This window comes from Phaseolus vulgaris, chromosome 8, assembly GCF_000499845.2.
Source record: "Phaseolus vulgaris cultivar G19833 chromosome 8, P. vulgaris v2.0, whole genome shotgun sequence".
NCBI lineage: Eukaryota > Viridiplantae > Streptophyta > Magnoliopsida > Fabales > Fabaceae > Phaseolus > Phaseolus vulgaris.
In genome coordinates, this window is record NC_023752.2 from 39,925,608 (window position 1) to 39,943,601 (window position 17,994).

The 17,994-nt window shown below is 41.2% G+C and overlaps 1 protein-coding gene and 1 long non-coding RNA gene across 3 annotated transcripts; both read right to left on the reverse strand.

Annotated features, from left to right (window-relative positions):
• Nucleotides 1–1,842: 1,842 nt before the first annotated feature.
• LOC137825120 (uncharacterized) lies at nucleotides 1,843–3,780 on the reverse strand. The gene has a single exon (XM_068630793.1). It carries the CDS (start codon nucleotides 3,778–3,780, stop codon nucleotides 1,843–1,845), a length of 1,938 nt encoding a protein of 645 aa, XP_068486894.1.
• A 623-nt stretch (nucleotides 3,781–4,403) lies between these two features.
• Nucleotides 4,404–10,001, reverse strand: LOC137825661 (uncharacterized). 2 transcript variants are annotated; one of them, XR_011083329.1, is made up of 4 exons: nucleotides 9,927–10,001; nucleotides 9,666–9,857; nucleotides 9,223–9,515; nucleotides 4,404–4,954 (listed from the first exon to the last, which is right to left on the reverse strand). It is a non-coding gene; the product is annotated as an uncharacterized lncRNA (long non-coding RNA). The 2 variants fall into 2 exon arrangements; XR_011083328.1 differs by lacking the exon at nucleotides 4,404–4,954 and having other exon boundaries at nucleotides 8,336–9,515.
• Between the last annotated feature and the right edge of the window lie 7,993 nt (nucleotides 10,002–17,994).

Sequence of the window (17,994 nt, forward strand, 5' to 3'; positions counted from 1 at the left end):
GTAAGCTGCCATCTGGGGATCTTTCGCCTGGAACTCCCCTGTAACTTGCCTGGTGACTAGCAAAGAGTCACTCTTAGCAACCAGACTTCTTGCTCCCATTTCTCTTGCTAGCAACATTCCTGCGATCAGGGCTTCATACTCCGCTTGATTGTTGCTAGCCTTGAAGGCAAAGCGGAGGGACTGCTCGATCAGCACTCCGTTCGGGCCTTCCAAAATGACCCCAGCGCCGCTCCCCTACTGATTGGAGGAGCCATCCACTGATAATACCCATCGGAAGTCTAAACCTTCTGAAGGTGTCGCGACCGACGACAGCTCGACCACAAAGTCGGCGAACACCTGCCCCTTTATCGGTCCTCGGGGCTCGTGCTGAATGTCGAACTCTGACAATTCCACCGCCCACTTGACCATCCTTCCCGCTACGTCTGGTTTCTTTAGCACCTTTTGGATGGGCAAATCTGTCATTACCACTACTGTGAAGCTGTGGAAATAATGTCTGAGTCTTCTCACTGAAAATACCACCGCCAGGGCAGCCTTCTCGAGGGCTTGGTACCTTGTTTCAGGGCCTTGCAGTACCTTACTCACAAAGTATACAGGCTTTGAACCTGATCTTGCTCTTGCACCAGGACTGAACTGACTGCTCTCTCCGTCACAGCAAGTATAGACGAAGAGGGGTGCCCACTTGTGGTTTACGCAAGACTGGTGGGCTTGCCAGGTACTCCTTCAACTCGATGAAGGCCTCCTCGCACTCTTGTGTCCAAAGGAATCTGCTGTTGCGCTTAAGACACTGGAAGTACGGATGACCTTTCTCCCCTCCAGCGGACATAAACCGGGATAATGCTGCCAACCGACCGGTGAGTTGCTGCACCTCCTTCACTGTCGTTGGACTCCTCATCGCCACGATTGCTGCGCACTTCTCTGGATTAGCTTCGATTCCATGCTCTGTCAGGAGGAAACCCAAGAACTTCCCAGCCTCCACGCCAAAAATACATTTCTCAGGGTTGAGCTTCAACCTGTACTTGGCGATGGTGGTGAATAATTCCTCCAGATCGGCCATATGATGCTCCTTCTCTCGGGATGTGACCACCATGTCATCTACATATGCATGCACGTTCCTTCCAAGCATGGGCGAGAGCACCCTATCCATAAGTCGCTGGTAGGTAGCCCCGCATTCTTCAGCCCGAACGGCATTACCTTGTAGCAGTAGCAAGACCGTTCAGTCATGAATGCGGTCTTGCATTCATCCCTGTGGTGCATTCTGATCTGGTTGTATCCTGAGAATGCATCCAAGAAGCTGAGTAGCTTCCCCCTGATGCGCTATCCACTAGAGCGTCTATACTGGGTAGAGGGTAAGAATCTTTGGGGCATGCCTTGTTGAGGTCAGTGAAGTCCACGCACATCCTCCACTTGCCGTTTGGCTTCTGCACCAGTACCACGTTCGCTAGCCACTCAGGGTACTGGATCTCCCTGATGTGCCCTGCGGCAAGGAGCTTTTGCGCTTCGTCGTGGATCACTTTCCTCCTTTCTTCGTTGAATTTCCTTCGCCTCTGACGCACAGGTCGAACTTTAGGATCCATCGACAGGCGATGGCAAAGGAAGTCAGGGTCGATTCCTGGCATGTCAGATGCTGACCATGCAAATGCGCCCATGTGCTTCTCATCACCCCGGCGATCAGCCTTCGTTCTTCTTCGCCGAGCAATCCTCCCAACTTGAACCTTTTCCCCCTTATATCTACTTCTACCCACCCCTCAGCTGGGTGGGGTCTTCTCTCGCTGGCGATGACCGCCCTCGCGATCCCTGACTCACGAGGAGTGATCATGCCCTCCTCCTCCGCTTCCACCTGAGCTACCTGGGAGCCCCCAGCGTAGCATCCTCCATCTCCTGATCGCCATGCGTTCCCCTAACCACCGATCGCTCTTCGAGCACACCTGGTGGTGGTGTTGAGGTGACATGGCATATGCTCCTATTCTGCCTGAGGCTGTTCTCATAACAGCGTCTGGCCTCAGCCTGATCTGACTTGATGGTTATTACGGTCCCCTCCATCGACGGCAGCTTCAGCTTCATGTGCCTTGTCGATGGCACTGCACCCAACCTATTGAGTGTTGGCCTTCCCAGCAAGATGTTGTACGCAGAAGGGGCGTTCACCACTAAGTACTTTATCTTTTCGGTGCGGGCTATTGTTCCATCAGTGAACGTCGTCCTCAGCTCAATGTACCCCCGCACCTCTACCTGATCCCCTGCAAAGCCGTAAAGACACCCGATATACGGCCTTAGTTGATCGGGGGACAGCTGCAACTTGTTGAACGTCGGCCAAAACATGACGTCTGTCGAGCTCCCTTGGTCTACGAGCACTCTGTGCACTCGCCTTCCTGTTGTGATGAGGAAGATGACCACAAGATCGTTGTCGTGCGGTACAACGTCCTGTAGATCAGCTTTCTTGAAAGTGATGTCTACCTCGGGGAAATGGCCCTCGTCTACCGAGTCCACGGCCATAACCGATCGAGCATACCTTCTTCTTTGTGATGCGGTCCACCCCCCACCGGAGAAGCCTCCCGCAATCGTTCGCACCTCCCCGTGCACAGGGATTTCATGCTGCTGTTCTCCTGCCTGGGCCTCCGATGCGCAATCACCCTGCGCCTCCCGCAGGTAATCTGCCAGGAACCCAGACTTTACCAACTTCGCCAGCTGGTGTCCCAACGCCAAGCAGGAGTGGAGTGTGTGGCCAAAGGCTTGGTGAAACTCACACCACTCGTTCTTCTTCCTCCCAAGTACCTTATCTGTCTTCTCTGGTACTCGGAGTCTTGCAGCTATGGCAGGAAGGGCGACCAGATCCGCAAACTCTACCATGAAATCGTATCTTGGGGGTGCATTATTCTCCCTTGCACGCCCCCTGCCCTGGTCCTTCCTGGGTGCATAAGGACGAGGTTTCCCCTGCACCTTCTTTCCCTCCTTTGCCTCATGCACCCTCGCTTGCTGCTGTTGCTTCCCCTGTCCTCCACGCGGCTTCGGTGGTGCAGCACTTCCTCTTTTCTCAGAAACCTCTGTCTCTGCCACTATGTGCGCCACCGCGCGTCGCCGGATCTCCGCAAAGGTGCTGGGATGGCTCCTGATGAGCGACTCACTGAAGGGACCAGGCAGCACTCCCTTCTTAAACGCATGCACCAGCATATCCTCGTCCTTGCTGGGCAATCTAACCACTTGTGCTCCGAAGCGGTTGAGGTAGTCTTTTAGCGACTCACCTTGATATTGGCGTACATCGAACAGATCGTACGACACCATTGAAGGTGCTCTGTTAACGATGTACTGCTCAGTGAAAAGCTTCGAAAACTGATGGAAGGACGTGATATGACCCTCTGGCAGACTCACGAACCATTCCATGGCGATTCCACTCAGTGTACTCATGAACATCTTGTAGTACACGACATCTGAGCCCCCAGACAGCATCATCTGAGTGTGGAACGCCGTCAGATGCGCTTCTGGATCTTCTACCCCCGTGAACGACGCCTTCACTCCCACCAGGTTGGGAGGCACCACGGTTTTCATGACTTCAGGGGAGAATGGCATAGGGAACGCTCTCGGAGGCGATGGTGGCTTCGACATCCTTTCTTCAACTGCGCGTTCCTTCTGCGCCTGTAGCGTCCTTCTCAGCTCCTCATTAACGCGATTCAGCTCATCATTCCTACTCTGCGATGCAGCCAACTCCGCCTGCATCTTCTCTTGTTCAGCTCTCGACGCTGTGACATTGTCCTGCACCGCACGCATCATCTCCAGGACCTGCGCCATTGTCACAGCTCCTTCCTCAGCAGATGGCGCAGGTGATGTTTGTCTGGTTCTCCTCATTTTCTCAGCATAAAACTCAGCAAAAACTTTGAGAAACTTCAGAAACTTTGGTGTGGATGGGACCACGATTCACAGGGCCCCACGGTGGGCGCCAAATGATCCTGTCGTCAACTCAAGCGTGGAGGAATTGCTTTGTCGCTTCCTTATCCCGCCTATGCAACTGTGCTATCCGCAAGAATGCTCTTAGAACCTTCTCCGGGAACTTCAAACGCAACCTGCAAAACACACAGACGGCGCCTCTAGCGGCCGTTTGCACTCCGATGCTCAAGTTAGGTCACAGAACCACCAACAAAAAATGTCACTGAATCTCTCTCTGATTCTCTTTTTTCTCTATCTGTGTCTGTGCCTAACAGAATTCTGTTACGCTATCCTCTGCGTGTGTCAGAATTATGTTACGCTATTGTGCGAAAACGTACCAAAATGAGTAAAAACGTGGGTGTGTACCTTTCACGACGCGGAGTGCACCTTTATCTTGGCCGCGCCTCTCTCAGATGGTGACACGTGGAGGCATGCAACTCACATCTAACCGTACACGCACAACTACCTGAAGGGCTCTAGCGCATCTCTTTATGCGCCTAAGTTATTCCCTTGCGGAGTAACTTAGCGCGTTTCTTCCATCTGGGTGAATCGCACACTCCCAGGAGAACGCAAGGTGTGGCTGGACTAGGCACACTCACCAAGCATTGCTCTCTGCATAAACGATTTCCCCTTCACGATGTCATGCACGTAATGGGTTAAGAGAGTCACCAATCACTGACTGGTTTACTAACTCCCTCAGGCCACTCTCGTGCACGATTCTACCGGCGAGCAACTCCTCTTTCTCTGAGATATGATCATGCGAGGTCCATGCGTAACGCTCTCGCTGGGAATCTCAGTCCCAGTTTAACTGCGTGTAACACGAAACCCCGATGACCATGCACCCGATGACTGATCGGTGCTCTATTGCTTCTCGCGTTCTCCCCCCAGGTGTTTATCTTGGAACTGATCTGTCGGTGGCCACTCGGTTACTGACCACCGATCACCGTTCTGGGTGATCTCCTCCCTGATTTCTCTGCCACCTGATCCACGTGTCACCCTGCGAGTGGTCCACGTGGTTATCTGCTGCTGACGTCATCGACTACCGATGACCGACCGGATCAATGACCAAGACAATAAACAAATGTTAAATTAGCTTAAAATATAAAAATTAAATCAAATATGTACGTTGAAACCAATTTATTATTATTCAAAGAAAATAGTTTAAAAACAACAAATAAAATATATTGAAAATATTTTCATTTACAACAAAACTATAAATGAGTACACAAAATGTGTGTCATTATACCAACAAAATGTAATATTATAGAAGTGAAAAACTAAACATAGAACAATGGCAAATTTGTAAAGCAAAAGTAGGGAAGGACTAAGGAAAATTCCATGTTGATATTCATGTTAACCGTTTTATACGAATTATTCAAGTGTGGTTTAGATCTTATTCAAGTGTGGCCCATTCACGCGACCAGACCATCGAGGTCCGATGTCAACGTCTTATGTCGATCTCTGGTGCAGATGTCTGAGGTCTGGCCAGTACACAAGGCCCCCAGGATTGAGTTGTAACTTGTTTCAGCGAAGAGGCTAAGTGATCGCCCATGACGGCCTACATGGCGAACGAGCGACTGGATGTGCACAGTGCGCTAAGGTGACATTTCACCATACTTTTTCACCAGCGTACACGTGGCAAGATCAACGGTCGAGGCTCATTGCCGCTTGCGCTTCTGATACCTTAAACCCCTCAAACCTTACGTTCCTTTCACTGTTCCATTACTTTCTCTTAGGCGTTTTCTCGAAACCCTTCATTTCTCAGAACGCTATGCCTTCCTTCCTTACTTCAACTCCTCGAAACAATCATTCCAAGGTATGCTTTTTACTTCATTATCGCCTTCATTTTATCATTCCGAGACTCTTGGTATGCTTTAACTCTTTCTGGGACTGTTTAGGTTTTCTGCATTTTATGATTTTTGTTCTTCGCTTTCGTGCTTCTCTGTTTTTCGAATGTTCTGAAGTGCACCATTTTTGTTCTCTGAACTTTGCCTTTTTCTTCTTTTTTTCCTTATCCTCTTTTAACTCTTCTTCTTAAGATGGCTCCAACGAAACATACCCCAAACCCAACTCCTTCCCTCAACTATAAATTCTTATACCACTTGGCTCCTGACGATCTTCTAGCCGAAACCTCTAGCTTCACCTCCTTTAAGAGTATAGCAAAGTATAAGAAGGGTGAAACCTGCCCTAAATCTCGTGTCTTCGGGAAGGAGCACGACAGGTTCGTGAAGGTCATGCCCTGTGGGAAAGGCGACCCTGTGTGCATTGATGAGTCGTCGGACCCAAAGGGTCCCTTCTGTTTTATTTACTCCACTGTCTTTAAAAGACTTAAACTTCGCCTACCCCTAACTGGCTTCGAGTGCGCACCCCTTACCGAAGTCAATGTGGCCCCTGCCCAGCTACACCCCAACAACTGGGCATTTGTTAGAGCCTTCTCCATCCTCTACGACTACTTTGGCCATACACCGTCGGTGGATGTTTTCCTATCTTTTTTCGAGGCCAAAAGCCCGGGGAAGAAGTTGTGGGTGAGCTTCAACAGGGTCGCTGGAAGGGTACTGTTGTCCCTCTTCTAGCAATCATACAAGGGCTTCAAAGGGAAGTTCTTCAAAATCCACTGCAGCAAATCTACTGGGTGAAAGAACCAGGGCTCAAGGAACCCAAGTGCCTCGAGGACTTACCCACGCAGGAATGAGAGGTGTGCGAGTTCTTCTCCAACCTGGGAGCGGTGTTTAGCACCGTCGAGTTGATCAAGCTCGAGTACATCCTTAAGTCTCTTAAGGCCTATATTGGTACCCCCTCTCCCCTGTTTCTGCTTATGTTTTTCTTTGCTTGTGTGCTTTACTGGTTTAAACTCTTATGTTTTTTCATCTTCTTATGCAGGTATAGTGCTCAACGCTAAGAAGAGGTGGCAATTGGCTGTTGTGGTGGCCCAACTTAAGATTGCCCCTGGCCCCTCTGCTCCTGGTCCTTTTGCCCCAGCCCCCGTAGACCAAAGGCTAAAAGGGGTGGCTGATGTCACCGAAGTTGCCAATTCTGAAGATGAGAACACCTGCTCATGACTCGTCTTCAAGATGAAGCGCAAGGCCGACGTTGTTGTCCCTGGCCAAGGTCAAGCTCCGCACTCCTTCCAAACCCAACCTCTCTATATATATATATATATATATATATATATATATATATATATATATATATATATATATATATATTATTTTATCTGTTTTTTTTATAGTTCATATGGATCCGGATGTCTTTTACATATGTGAAGTTTTGTTTATAAGAATTAGGATATTCTTTAAATAATTTATTTTATTATTTTATTATTTGCTAATAAGAAGAAATAGTATCTTTTAACTTTATTTGACCTGCCTTAATTAAAATTTAGCAATAAAAAATATTGGGGAAGATTTTTATCAAGTTCGAGTCTCATTTTAAAAGGTGAATTTTTCTGAATTTTTAATTAAACTTATCACTTGATTAAGTATCCTATCTTGTCACCAAACATTTTCAATGTAATTTTTTTTTCAATAAGATTTGAATATGAGATTTCAGTGAATTAATCTGAGACAAATTCTACTCGAACTAGAATATTGATGGTTGTAGCTCTAAAACACAAAAAGGGAAAAAATAGGATAAGTTGATGATATAAGAAGTAAAAGATAGAGATAAAAAAAACAAGTCGTAAAAGAAGAGATGTGTACTTAAACAAGTCTATAATCTATTTAATGCTGCTAATACCATATAAAATTATGATGAGAACCCCATACAGTATAGTTAGCTGGCAGCAGAGGCATGCATACGTTAGCAATGACACAATTGAGTTCATTAAATAAATCAAAGTATGCAGCTGCATAATTGGTGAAATTTATTTCAATTATTTTTAAAATATAAGATGAGAATTAAAAATAATTGTTAGCCTTAAACTCATACATGATACCGTGAAGTAGAACAAAATTCTATAAAACCATTGAATAGCTTTCTTCCACTCTTTATACTCAGAGAGAGTACAAAGTACAGGGATGTTTATTTACTACAGAGAAGGAAAATATGGATAAAGAAGAAGTAATAAATAAAAGGACAAGAAGGAATATCATCATGTATGATCTATGAAATAGGGCTTTTGCAGGAGACCTAGGTCTCTTGTGTATTTTTATATGTCGTCAAGCAACACAAACGTCCTATACTAGGAATGTTATTTGTACGTGACAACTGTATATGTGATAATTGTTTTCCCTATATATTTTTCCCTATCAGCTCTACATCTATACAATTCCACTGATTAATTAGTCAATTTAAATACAACACATGACCCATAAATTTAAGGACAAACCCTGATCCATAGGATCCTATCTATTAGATATGTACAATTGCGAATATATATGTGCCTTGTGGTGAAAGTGAAAAAGGTAAACTGCAAGAAGTTGTAAAGACACAAATATATACTTTATTACATTTTTTTATCAACTAAAAAAATAAAATTATATTAAACTACTGTGCCACGTCACTTGATGAAACAGATATATCATGTAACGATTTCATATAAACTAATGCATGCCACATCTTTTTTCCTCTCATTTATCAAGCAATACAGTCAAGAATGGATGAAAATAATTTCTATTACTTTAGCCATTGTTTTCAAAGCAAAGGAGGTAGCTAAGCAAGGATTTAGCAACATCTAAAAAATACATTTGGTTTAACTATAAATTACAGAGTAGTCATCAGACGGGTTGTGTGTGAGTAATTTATACAGTAGCAATATGATTGATTCCTCGGCCAGGAGAATGATGCCTCCTTTGGCAATCATCACTCAACATTGAAATAAAAACTAAAATAAAGCAAGTAAAAATGAGAAGAAAAATGGCTGAAAATTGATAGAGTGGATAAATCATGATATAAGTAAAGTGGAGGAAGCTTTGAGAAAAAGGAAAAATGTCCTTTCCCTCACAATCAGAAACTTCGAAAGCACCAATATTTCCCTGGCGAAGATTGCAAAACATAGTATGCATTGTCTATCTGTAAGTAATGTGTGTTATTAATTATAGTTGGCATTACTCTTATGTGCCATTGGCCCTGAGCAACCAACAACAGCGAAAGATAAAAAACCATAGAAGAAGTGCGATTTGGTAGGATAAATGAGGCTTTTTTTGAACTTTTTCTATCATTGTCAGGATTTCAATGCATAGAGCACAAAAGCAATACAAAACTTTACAAGGAATAAAGTTACTGGCAATGAAGAATGATGTTACATGTATTAGTAGATTGTGATATCTGCATTACAGATCCATATGACTTAACTACAAAGGAACATACCTTATTTACTACTGCAAAAGGATCCTGGATGGGAGTCATATCCTCATATGGTATAGTTCCAGTAACCATTTCCCACAAGATAAGCCCTGCGTGCCCAAAGCCATAAATGGTGAAGGATCTTCGTGCCCATACAAATGCGGGTGGGGTAATCTTATCTACCCTGCACCACCATTGTTCGAGAGAGAGGCAATTGAGACAAACCCTTTGTACCCAACATTTGTATTTGAGGATTACATGAAGCTCTATGCTACGGTCAAGTTCCAACCATGTGGCATAGATTGGCCTAAGAAAGCCTGCATATCATCATTCATGAGACACAGTAGAATATTTTTATATGTTGACTGAACTTTTATTAAATTTTTAAATAATCTAGTATTATTTTGCTACTCAATTTTCTTTTCAAACATTATTGAGTGTAAAATTAATGCAAGCAATTAAAGTACCTCCACTACACCTATGTCTGTATCTCCGCTCGCATTGTCTTCTACTCCTACCGGCCCAATTCCTCCAATGCCACCACCTCCTAAACCACCATCGCCACTTATTCCTCCTCCAGTGGCACAACTTACTCCTATTCCAGCGCCGCAACTTGCTCCTACTCAGTGTCGTCGCATGCTCTTCCTTCTCCAATATAACTGTATATAGGGGTTTTTTTAACATTATTCACCAATACAACAATCAAGTTAGGATTTATGAAAACTTACCAATTTCAGTAAGCTAAAAGCTATAATAGCTCATGAAGATTGAAGAAGAGCATAATGAAAGAATCCCAAATAAACAAAAGAGAAAAGCGGAAAAATAATAACTTTGTTTAGTTATATTATTCATTTAGAAACCGGAATAACTTCGGTTACCGAAAAATATGTAAATGAGCTTAAAGATAACTAATTAGTTTAAATATTTATTTTATATTATAAGTATTCTTTTGTAATTTTATTAATTTTATAAATCAGAGTATTATTTTTACTCTTAAGAATAAAATGTTTACGTAATTATATAAAATAATAATAATAATATTGAATATTTTTACTTTTTTTATTTTAAAATAAAATAATTGATTAATTATAATTTTTTATTTTTTTATTTGAAAGAATTATGTCTCTTTTTTTACATTTTATATAGTTTTACAGTGTTATGTTTTTTTATCAATTGAGGGAATTCAAGTTTTCAACTCAAAAAGTCAATATATTACGAGTTAAAAATGTTTAATATAATATTATTAAGTTTTTCTTAAAAATAAAAACACTTTAAATAATTATATTTGTATTTTATATATAAATTTGTTGTGTATCTAAATATTAACATTTAGAATTATACATTTTTTCAGTTTTCTTTCAAAAAAAAAAAACATAAGTTGTGCCACAACCAGCAGGGATTATCAACGCTTTCGATTCTATGTTAGGGAACAATGTTTTATAAATCGCTACTCCCTATCCTCATACTAAATCTAAATTAGTAATGTCAATGGTAAAATAGATTGTTTTGTCACAGTACGTAAATTGAATTTATTATTATTATTATTATTATTATTATTATTATTATTATTATTATTATTATTATTATTATTATTATTATTATCATCATCATCATCATCATCATCATCATGGGCGCTATATTTGTGCCTCCACACTATAGGAAAGACCTTTTGTTGAAGCTCCAAAGGTTTCATCAAGGCATGCTTGAGGACGACCAAGGAGAGAGGACGTTTGAGGCCCAAGCCCAACAAGACCAAGCCTAATCTGAGGCCCAAGCCCAACCCGACTACATCATCCCCCATGCCTCAGAGAATTACTAGAAGCAGGGAACAAACATTAGGAGATGAGCATCAATCAATGTCTCTTTTTGTAATTTCTTTATAGTAGTTTTTAAATAGAACATATAAGGGAGGTGTGGATAGGGGTTTAGGGCTTATGAGAAGAAGTAGCAAAGTCGCACTTTCCATGTGAAGTCACACCTTACATGTGACTTGTGTTAGGCGACAATTTCAAAAGCAATTTATAATAGCAATGTTCAAAAGCAGTAAAAGCACAATTAAGAACATTACAAATCTTTATTGCTTACTATGTTCACAAGATATCAATTGTATAAGAGACGGATGAAATACAGAGTAATTACAATCATACATAGAGTATAATCAATAAATTGAATTTAAGATTGATTGTTTAAGCAAAGAAGAGAGATAGAAACGATTCTTTTAAGAACACATGTACAGTTTTGACAAATAGTTCTAAAATTCATAACACCAGTTCTAACACAAGAACCTGCATCCATGAAAGCTAGTTTCAACATATTCTTCATTATGGAAACAAAGTCTCTTATTTTTTTTCCCTTTAGCAGTCATTCTTCAAGCACAAAAGTTATTCTTGACTGCCAAAAATACCTACAAGAAAAGATTAAGAAGCAAAATTTGGTCCCCTTATGAATTTGGGTCCAATGATGTTAGTAGCAACCTTAGGAACCTTCAAAATCTTAGGAACCCATTTTAAAATACCTTTGGGAACATAAACTTTTCTAATTTTACAGAATCTAACAGAGTGACCTTTTTTCATGCAGTAAAAACAACAAACAACCGGTTGTTTCGAACTTTTAACCGATTGATTTTTCGTGAGGTTTGAAAAAGATTCTGAAAGCTACAGTTTTTGCTTTGTGGGTTAAAACCCAAATTTGATTTCCCAAAAACAAACTGTTGAGATGCTAAAACATTCTCAAAATTTGATTTCCCTTTTGAAACAATATCAACAGTTTTCACAAGGTATAAAACTTTCTCTTGAAGGGTTTTACAATTTTTACAGCAACTTTGATGACATTGAGCTCTTCTCTTTTATGGTTTTTGGGTGGTTTGTGGAAGCTTTAATGGGTTGTAGGTGGATCAAGGCTCTCCTAGGAGTTGTGGTAGCCTTGGAGGTGCATGAAGAGTAGGGAATTAGGAGAGGTTCGGCTAGCTCCCTTTGGTTGGTGAAAGGGTTGAAGATTAAAGCCCTAAATCTAGAGAGATTTAGGCAAGGGAGTATGAATGGCACAAATTTGGCAGCATTTCAATACTCAAAGTAATCTTGTCAAAACATGAGGTAGGCTCCTCCTTAAATATCCTTGGAGGACCTGAAATGCAAATGTAAACGAAGAGGAAAAAGCTAGCCAAATTACATGCAAATGTGAGCACATGGGAAATGTGAGCACATGGGAGCACATGGAAAATGTGAGCACATGGGAGCACATGGAAAATGTGGCGCCTAAATGGAGGTAGGTTCTAGAATCCTTCCTTGTGTGGTTGGTATAGAATTTACGCCCATTAGGTCTAGCTAATTGGGCCGGTCCTAAGTTTACTTAGAAATGGATATTTCTAATTAAACTTAGGTTTAGCCTTTTAAGTACCACTTTGCATGTTTCATCACATTTACAAAATGACTTAAACTATGCTACTTTGACAAGAAAAGTAAGAAGAACTATCACACACTAGAGTCTATGACATGTAAAAATGTGTCGTCTTGACCCCTCTTTGACCATTACTCTAGTGGTTGCCTCAATGTAGCTTTTTAGTGGCCTCTCAAAGGATTGGTGTTGGGGCCTCTTCCATCATCCCCTCCCTCTTGAAAAGAATTTATCCTCAAATCCATTGCTTCTTCTTCTTCTTCTTCATGGCTAGGGGGATGGATGTGTATGGCTGGATGGTGTCCATCATCTCCTCCTTCTTGAGAAAATCTATCCTCAGATCCACAGTGTTGATCTCGGATAGCAGCCTCTTGCTTCTTCAATTATGCTTGTCCTCCCGGATCAAACGTCCATCTAGGAGAATTATCAAATAAAGCAAATGAGTTAGTTGAAGCAGATATATAAAAATCAATTTTAGGGAGTTGCCATTTTTGTTGTTCTTTTGTTTTTGGCAACTTTTTACAATATTTCTCTTTTGGTCGTTGTATGTGTTCTCTAATTCTCATTTTAAAATTTTCAATCTTTGTTACTTTTTCCTTAGGCACAAATCCTTTAGGAAATGGTAACAACTTAAATGGGAAAAGAGGATTAAGTCCACATACAACTTCAAATGTAGAAATATTAGTAGTTCTGTGGACTACTCTATTGTATGCATGCTCAATATGGAAAAGATACTCATCCCTAGAGATGTGGTTGTCTCTTATGATTATTCTAGGCATAGTATAAAGAGCTATGTTTTCAATTTTATTTTGACCATTCTTTTGAGGATGATAAGAATTTGAAGAATACAACTTAGTTCCAAGTTTTTCCAAGAGCACCCTCAAATAATGGTTTTCAAATTTTGGAGCTCTATCCAACACTATGCTTGAAGATAAACCATGAAGACTTATCACTTCTCTAAAAATGAGTTTATCCATATCCATAAGAATGGAATCAAAACCTTTTGTTTCCTAGGAAGCTCTAATATAAAATCTAGGCTTATGTCTTCCCATGGATCATTTGCAAAAGGTAAAGGAGTATAGAGTTCATGAGACATCGCCTTAGATGTATTTTTAAAACAAGGAATGTATCTAGGGTAATGTCTTTGAACATCTTTTCTCATGGGTGACAAGAATTTTCCTTTTAAAAGCTCTAGAGTTTTATCAACTCTAATTTGGCCCATGAGTTCTCCTTCATGAAGAATTTCTCTTTTATGTGTGAAGGTAGTCTCGTTGATACAACCTTTGTTCATGAAAATTTTAATTCTTTGCAATGTTTGTCTCAATAAGACATGACAAGTTTCTTTAGGCACTACCTCACATAAAAATTGGTCTTTGTTGATGCCTATAGATAACTTGACCTTCACTTGGTGAGATCTTAGCACATATGAAAAATCTACTACATTTTTATCTATGCAAGCCTCTTTTAAGGAATCTTCTTCTTTTTCTAGGCTTGCAAGTGTTCCTTTACAAAAGGTAAGGCTAGGTTGTTCAACAAGAAGCATATTTTCAAAGGTATTTTTAATGCTTTTGTCTTGTTGAATGACCTTGTGAGAAGGAACACTCTTCTCCCACGCCTTTTGTTCCCTAAGAGTCCTCTCTTTTTCTATTTTTCTTTTCTCTTCATCCCTCTTTTGTTTCATTTGTATTTGATCTTTCACCACTTGGGAATGTGGTAAAGGATTAAGTACAAACCTTTTGTGCTTATGGGTGAAGGAAATCTCGTTAGTTAGACCAAATTGCCATGGTCTACCTAATAAGATATGGCAAGCTTTCAAAGGTACTACATCACATAAAACTTTGTCCTTGTAGTTACCTATAGAAAACTTGATTTCCACTTGTTTATCTACACTTAGTTCCCCATTCTCATTGATCCATTGTAACTTGTAAGGTTTGGGATGAGGAACTACTTGTAGATTTAGTTTCTCAATCATCCTAGTGCTACAACAATTGCAGCATGATCCACTATCCACAATGAAAGAGCATATATTTTCTAAAACATTGCATCTTGTATAAAAGATGTTCTCTCGTTGTGTTTCTATGGATGCACTAGGTTGATTGTTGAGGGTTCTCCTAATCATTAATAAGTCCCCCTCTAAAGGATTTAACCTCTCATCATCTCCCCCTTCCTCTTCTTTTTCACTAGGCTCATCCTCACCACTAGTGTATTCATTTTTACCTTTTAAGAACAAAGATCTTTGGTTTGGACATTGTGCTTGCACATGTCCTCTTCCAAAACATTTAAAGTATTTGGTGGGACCCCTCAAGGGACCCAAGAAAGAAAGTCATCAGATTGACCGCTCAAGGCGTCGCCAGGCTAAGGCATCGACGGTGTTACCCCCTGATACTCATGGGTAGGAAAGACCACGGAAGGGGCGACATCGCAAGGAGGCCTCGGGCCTCGACAACTCAAAACAGTAACAAAGAGAAGAGAAAGGTGGCTTCAGGACCATAGTTCTAATACCAGCAGGGAGTACCCTATCTCGTGAAGTACCCACGCCACCTCAGGGAGACCCCTAGGGTAGATACGACCCATGAGAGGGCCAAACCCAGGGGCAAACCAGGTGCGTGGTGCTTGAGTAAAGTAGATACATTCCCAGGGCGAATGACTAGAGGCTGGGGCGCATGAGTTGGCACCAAGGGAGTCACCCCCTGCGCCAGAGGCACTTTGAGGAAAAAGGACTCACACAATGGAATAACCCTAAGTTGGGTTACGGCGCTATGAGGCCCTCTGCGTAGAGCAGCGATCAAGTCCGAAGAACACGTGGCAATAAGCACTGAAAACATCAAGGTTTTCCTAAAAGTTCGCTAAGGTACGCGTTAATTCAGTTTAAGTTTCGAACGTTTCAAGGCATGTTTTTATATGCTTTCAATGCGCTACAACGCGCTTTAAAGGGGGGAAGTGTTTAAAAGGGGTCAGGGGGACGTTTGAAAGGGGATCCGAGTTTTGACCTAATTCTCACAGTTTACACAGAGCCACTAACCCTAGTTGTTTTACGGCGCACCCACTGTGCGCACAGACAATTAGGGCACACAATATTAGCTACTTAGTATTTTCGACCACCTTCAGAGCATCCCTTCACGGTGTTCCGATACGGAGGTGTGTCACCTTTGATGTTTCTCGCTAGCTGACTTGATCATCAGAGTGCAAACGATCGCGAGGGCGCCCCTTTGTCCACTTCTTTTCAGGTACTCACAGATGGAGCAGAACGAAGGTGCCCTAGCTCGCGAGGACAAGCCACGCGCAAAGACGATCCCGGTCAACCGGCGGGAACAGGTGGGGTGGAGGTATCCTTCACTAAAGGTTTGGTAGTTTCTTTTGGTTGCTCTTTAGATGTGCTACCTTCCCTTTTAAAATCTCTCTTGGGATAGGAGTTAGGATATGAACCTACTCTTTGACTTGAAGCTTTTCTTTAATTTTTGTTGTTCAACTTTAATGCAAAGTTGAACCAAATCATTCAAGTCTTGATAGGGGAGAAGTTCAACCCTATCTCTTATCTCAAGATTGAGCCCACTTAGGAACCTTGCTGTGGTGGTGATCTCTTCCTCTCTAATAGAGGCTCTCATCATGTAAAGCTTCATTTTTTGCCTATACTCTTCCACACTCATATTTTTTTGTTGGAGTCTTTGGAGCTTGTCCATTAACTCCCTATTGTAGTAGGAAGGTATGGGGCGACGTCTTAGGGCTCCCATAAGGTCATTCCAATATTCTATGGGAGGCTCCCTATGAAGACGTCTATCTCTCTCTAGAGAGGTCCACCAATACATGGCATTTCCTTGAAAGCTAAGGGTGGCTAAGGGTACTTTCCTTTCTTCACTCACCCTATGGCAAGCAAAAAGTTGTTCTACCTTCATCTCCCAATCTAGGTATACTTCTACATCTTCTTTACCATAGAAATGAGGTAGATCTACCCTATCCTCCCTTGGGCTTTCTTGCTCTCTTCTTCTACTTCTCCTAGGGGGTGGTTGATAGTAATCATTGATTCTAAGACTTTCCTCCCCTAGAGAATCATGATCTTTGGAGTTAGATGCATGAGTATGCGATTTTTTTTATTTTTGAGAATTCTCATCCTTTGCTTTAGTCAACTCATTAATTTTGGACTCATTCTCCAATTGTCTATATGAAATTAATTGAACGTCCTTTGCAAGTTGTTTCAAAAGAGATTTTAAGGACTTCACATCACTTTCAATAGATTTAGAGGAGTGAGAAGACATGACTAAAACTTTGTGTGTAGAAATGCTTTACTTTAAGAAAGAAGAGGAAAGTTAATGAAGGTAGTTTTCCAGGTAAGAGAGGTGAGTCACTAAGGACTACTTAAATACCAAGTCTTGCCTTAGCCAAAAACTATCCCTCAAAATCTTCACACAATTCTTTCTTTAGGTAAATCACTTAGAACACAATGAGGATGGAGAAATCAAATTTTATGCAAGAAAACAATGCAAAGCTATCTAACAACTAAAGCAATTTATCAAAGCTTTAAACAAAGATAAGCGTAAGAAAATTAAGCAAATATTGACGTAAGGAAATCTAGCTAAAACAATTAGAAAAGGCTAATCTACAAAGCTTAAACTAGTCGTTTCCTAGGTGAGGCTTCTTAGGCACTTTGAGCCTTTGAAGACACACTCACCGTCTAATTCGTGATTAATCCACTAATTATCAAAAGTGAAGTGTAATTACAACTTAAGAAATGCAAAGAAATTGAATTGCAAAAATTAAATTTCAGCTATGCACTCCTTTGATTTGTTGTGACTCTTCTTTGTTGTGCCCTTCAAAGTGTATGGTGTATTTTGGTATTTGTGTTTGTTGTTGCCCCTTGCCTTGATCCTCTTATGATTTAAGCAAATAAATTCTCCAAAAAAGTACCTACCAAGTAGAGCTAGACTCTCCTCAAGTCAATTTCCACTCAACAAGCACCAATTGAAATTTATCCACCAACAATATAGAGGTCAAGAAAAGAAAGCAAGAAACAATTAAATTTTAAAAACAGCACCACTGCAATTGGATTTAATCATATGACACAACTAGAAAGAGTTCAGAATGAAATTGGACAATCAAATATAAATAGGCACTCAATAAAGGATGACACACAAAAGGAACCTAAAGAATGACACTAGATTTGATTTGAAAAACCAAAACAGCACCACTGAAAATATTGTGGTTCAGAAAGCGTGACTTCAAAGATTTATGCTGAGATGGCTATTTTGTATTTGATTATGAAAATTTAAACACAAACAATTCAGTTTCTTAACAAACTTTTGGCATTGGTTTCACACCAAGCACATGCACCAATTAATTGTGATAATTTTCTAAAATCAGTGTCCAATTACCGCTAGTTGTAGCGCCAAAATGCACACTTTTTTGTGT

Excerpts from the sequence above, each read along its gene's own strand:
- LOC137825120 (XM_068630793.1), bottom strand. The coding sequence starts at position 3,780 with ATGGCGCAGGTCCTGGAGATGATGCGTGCGGTGCAGGACAATGTCACA.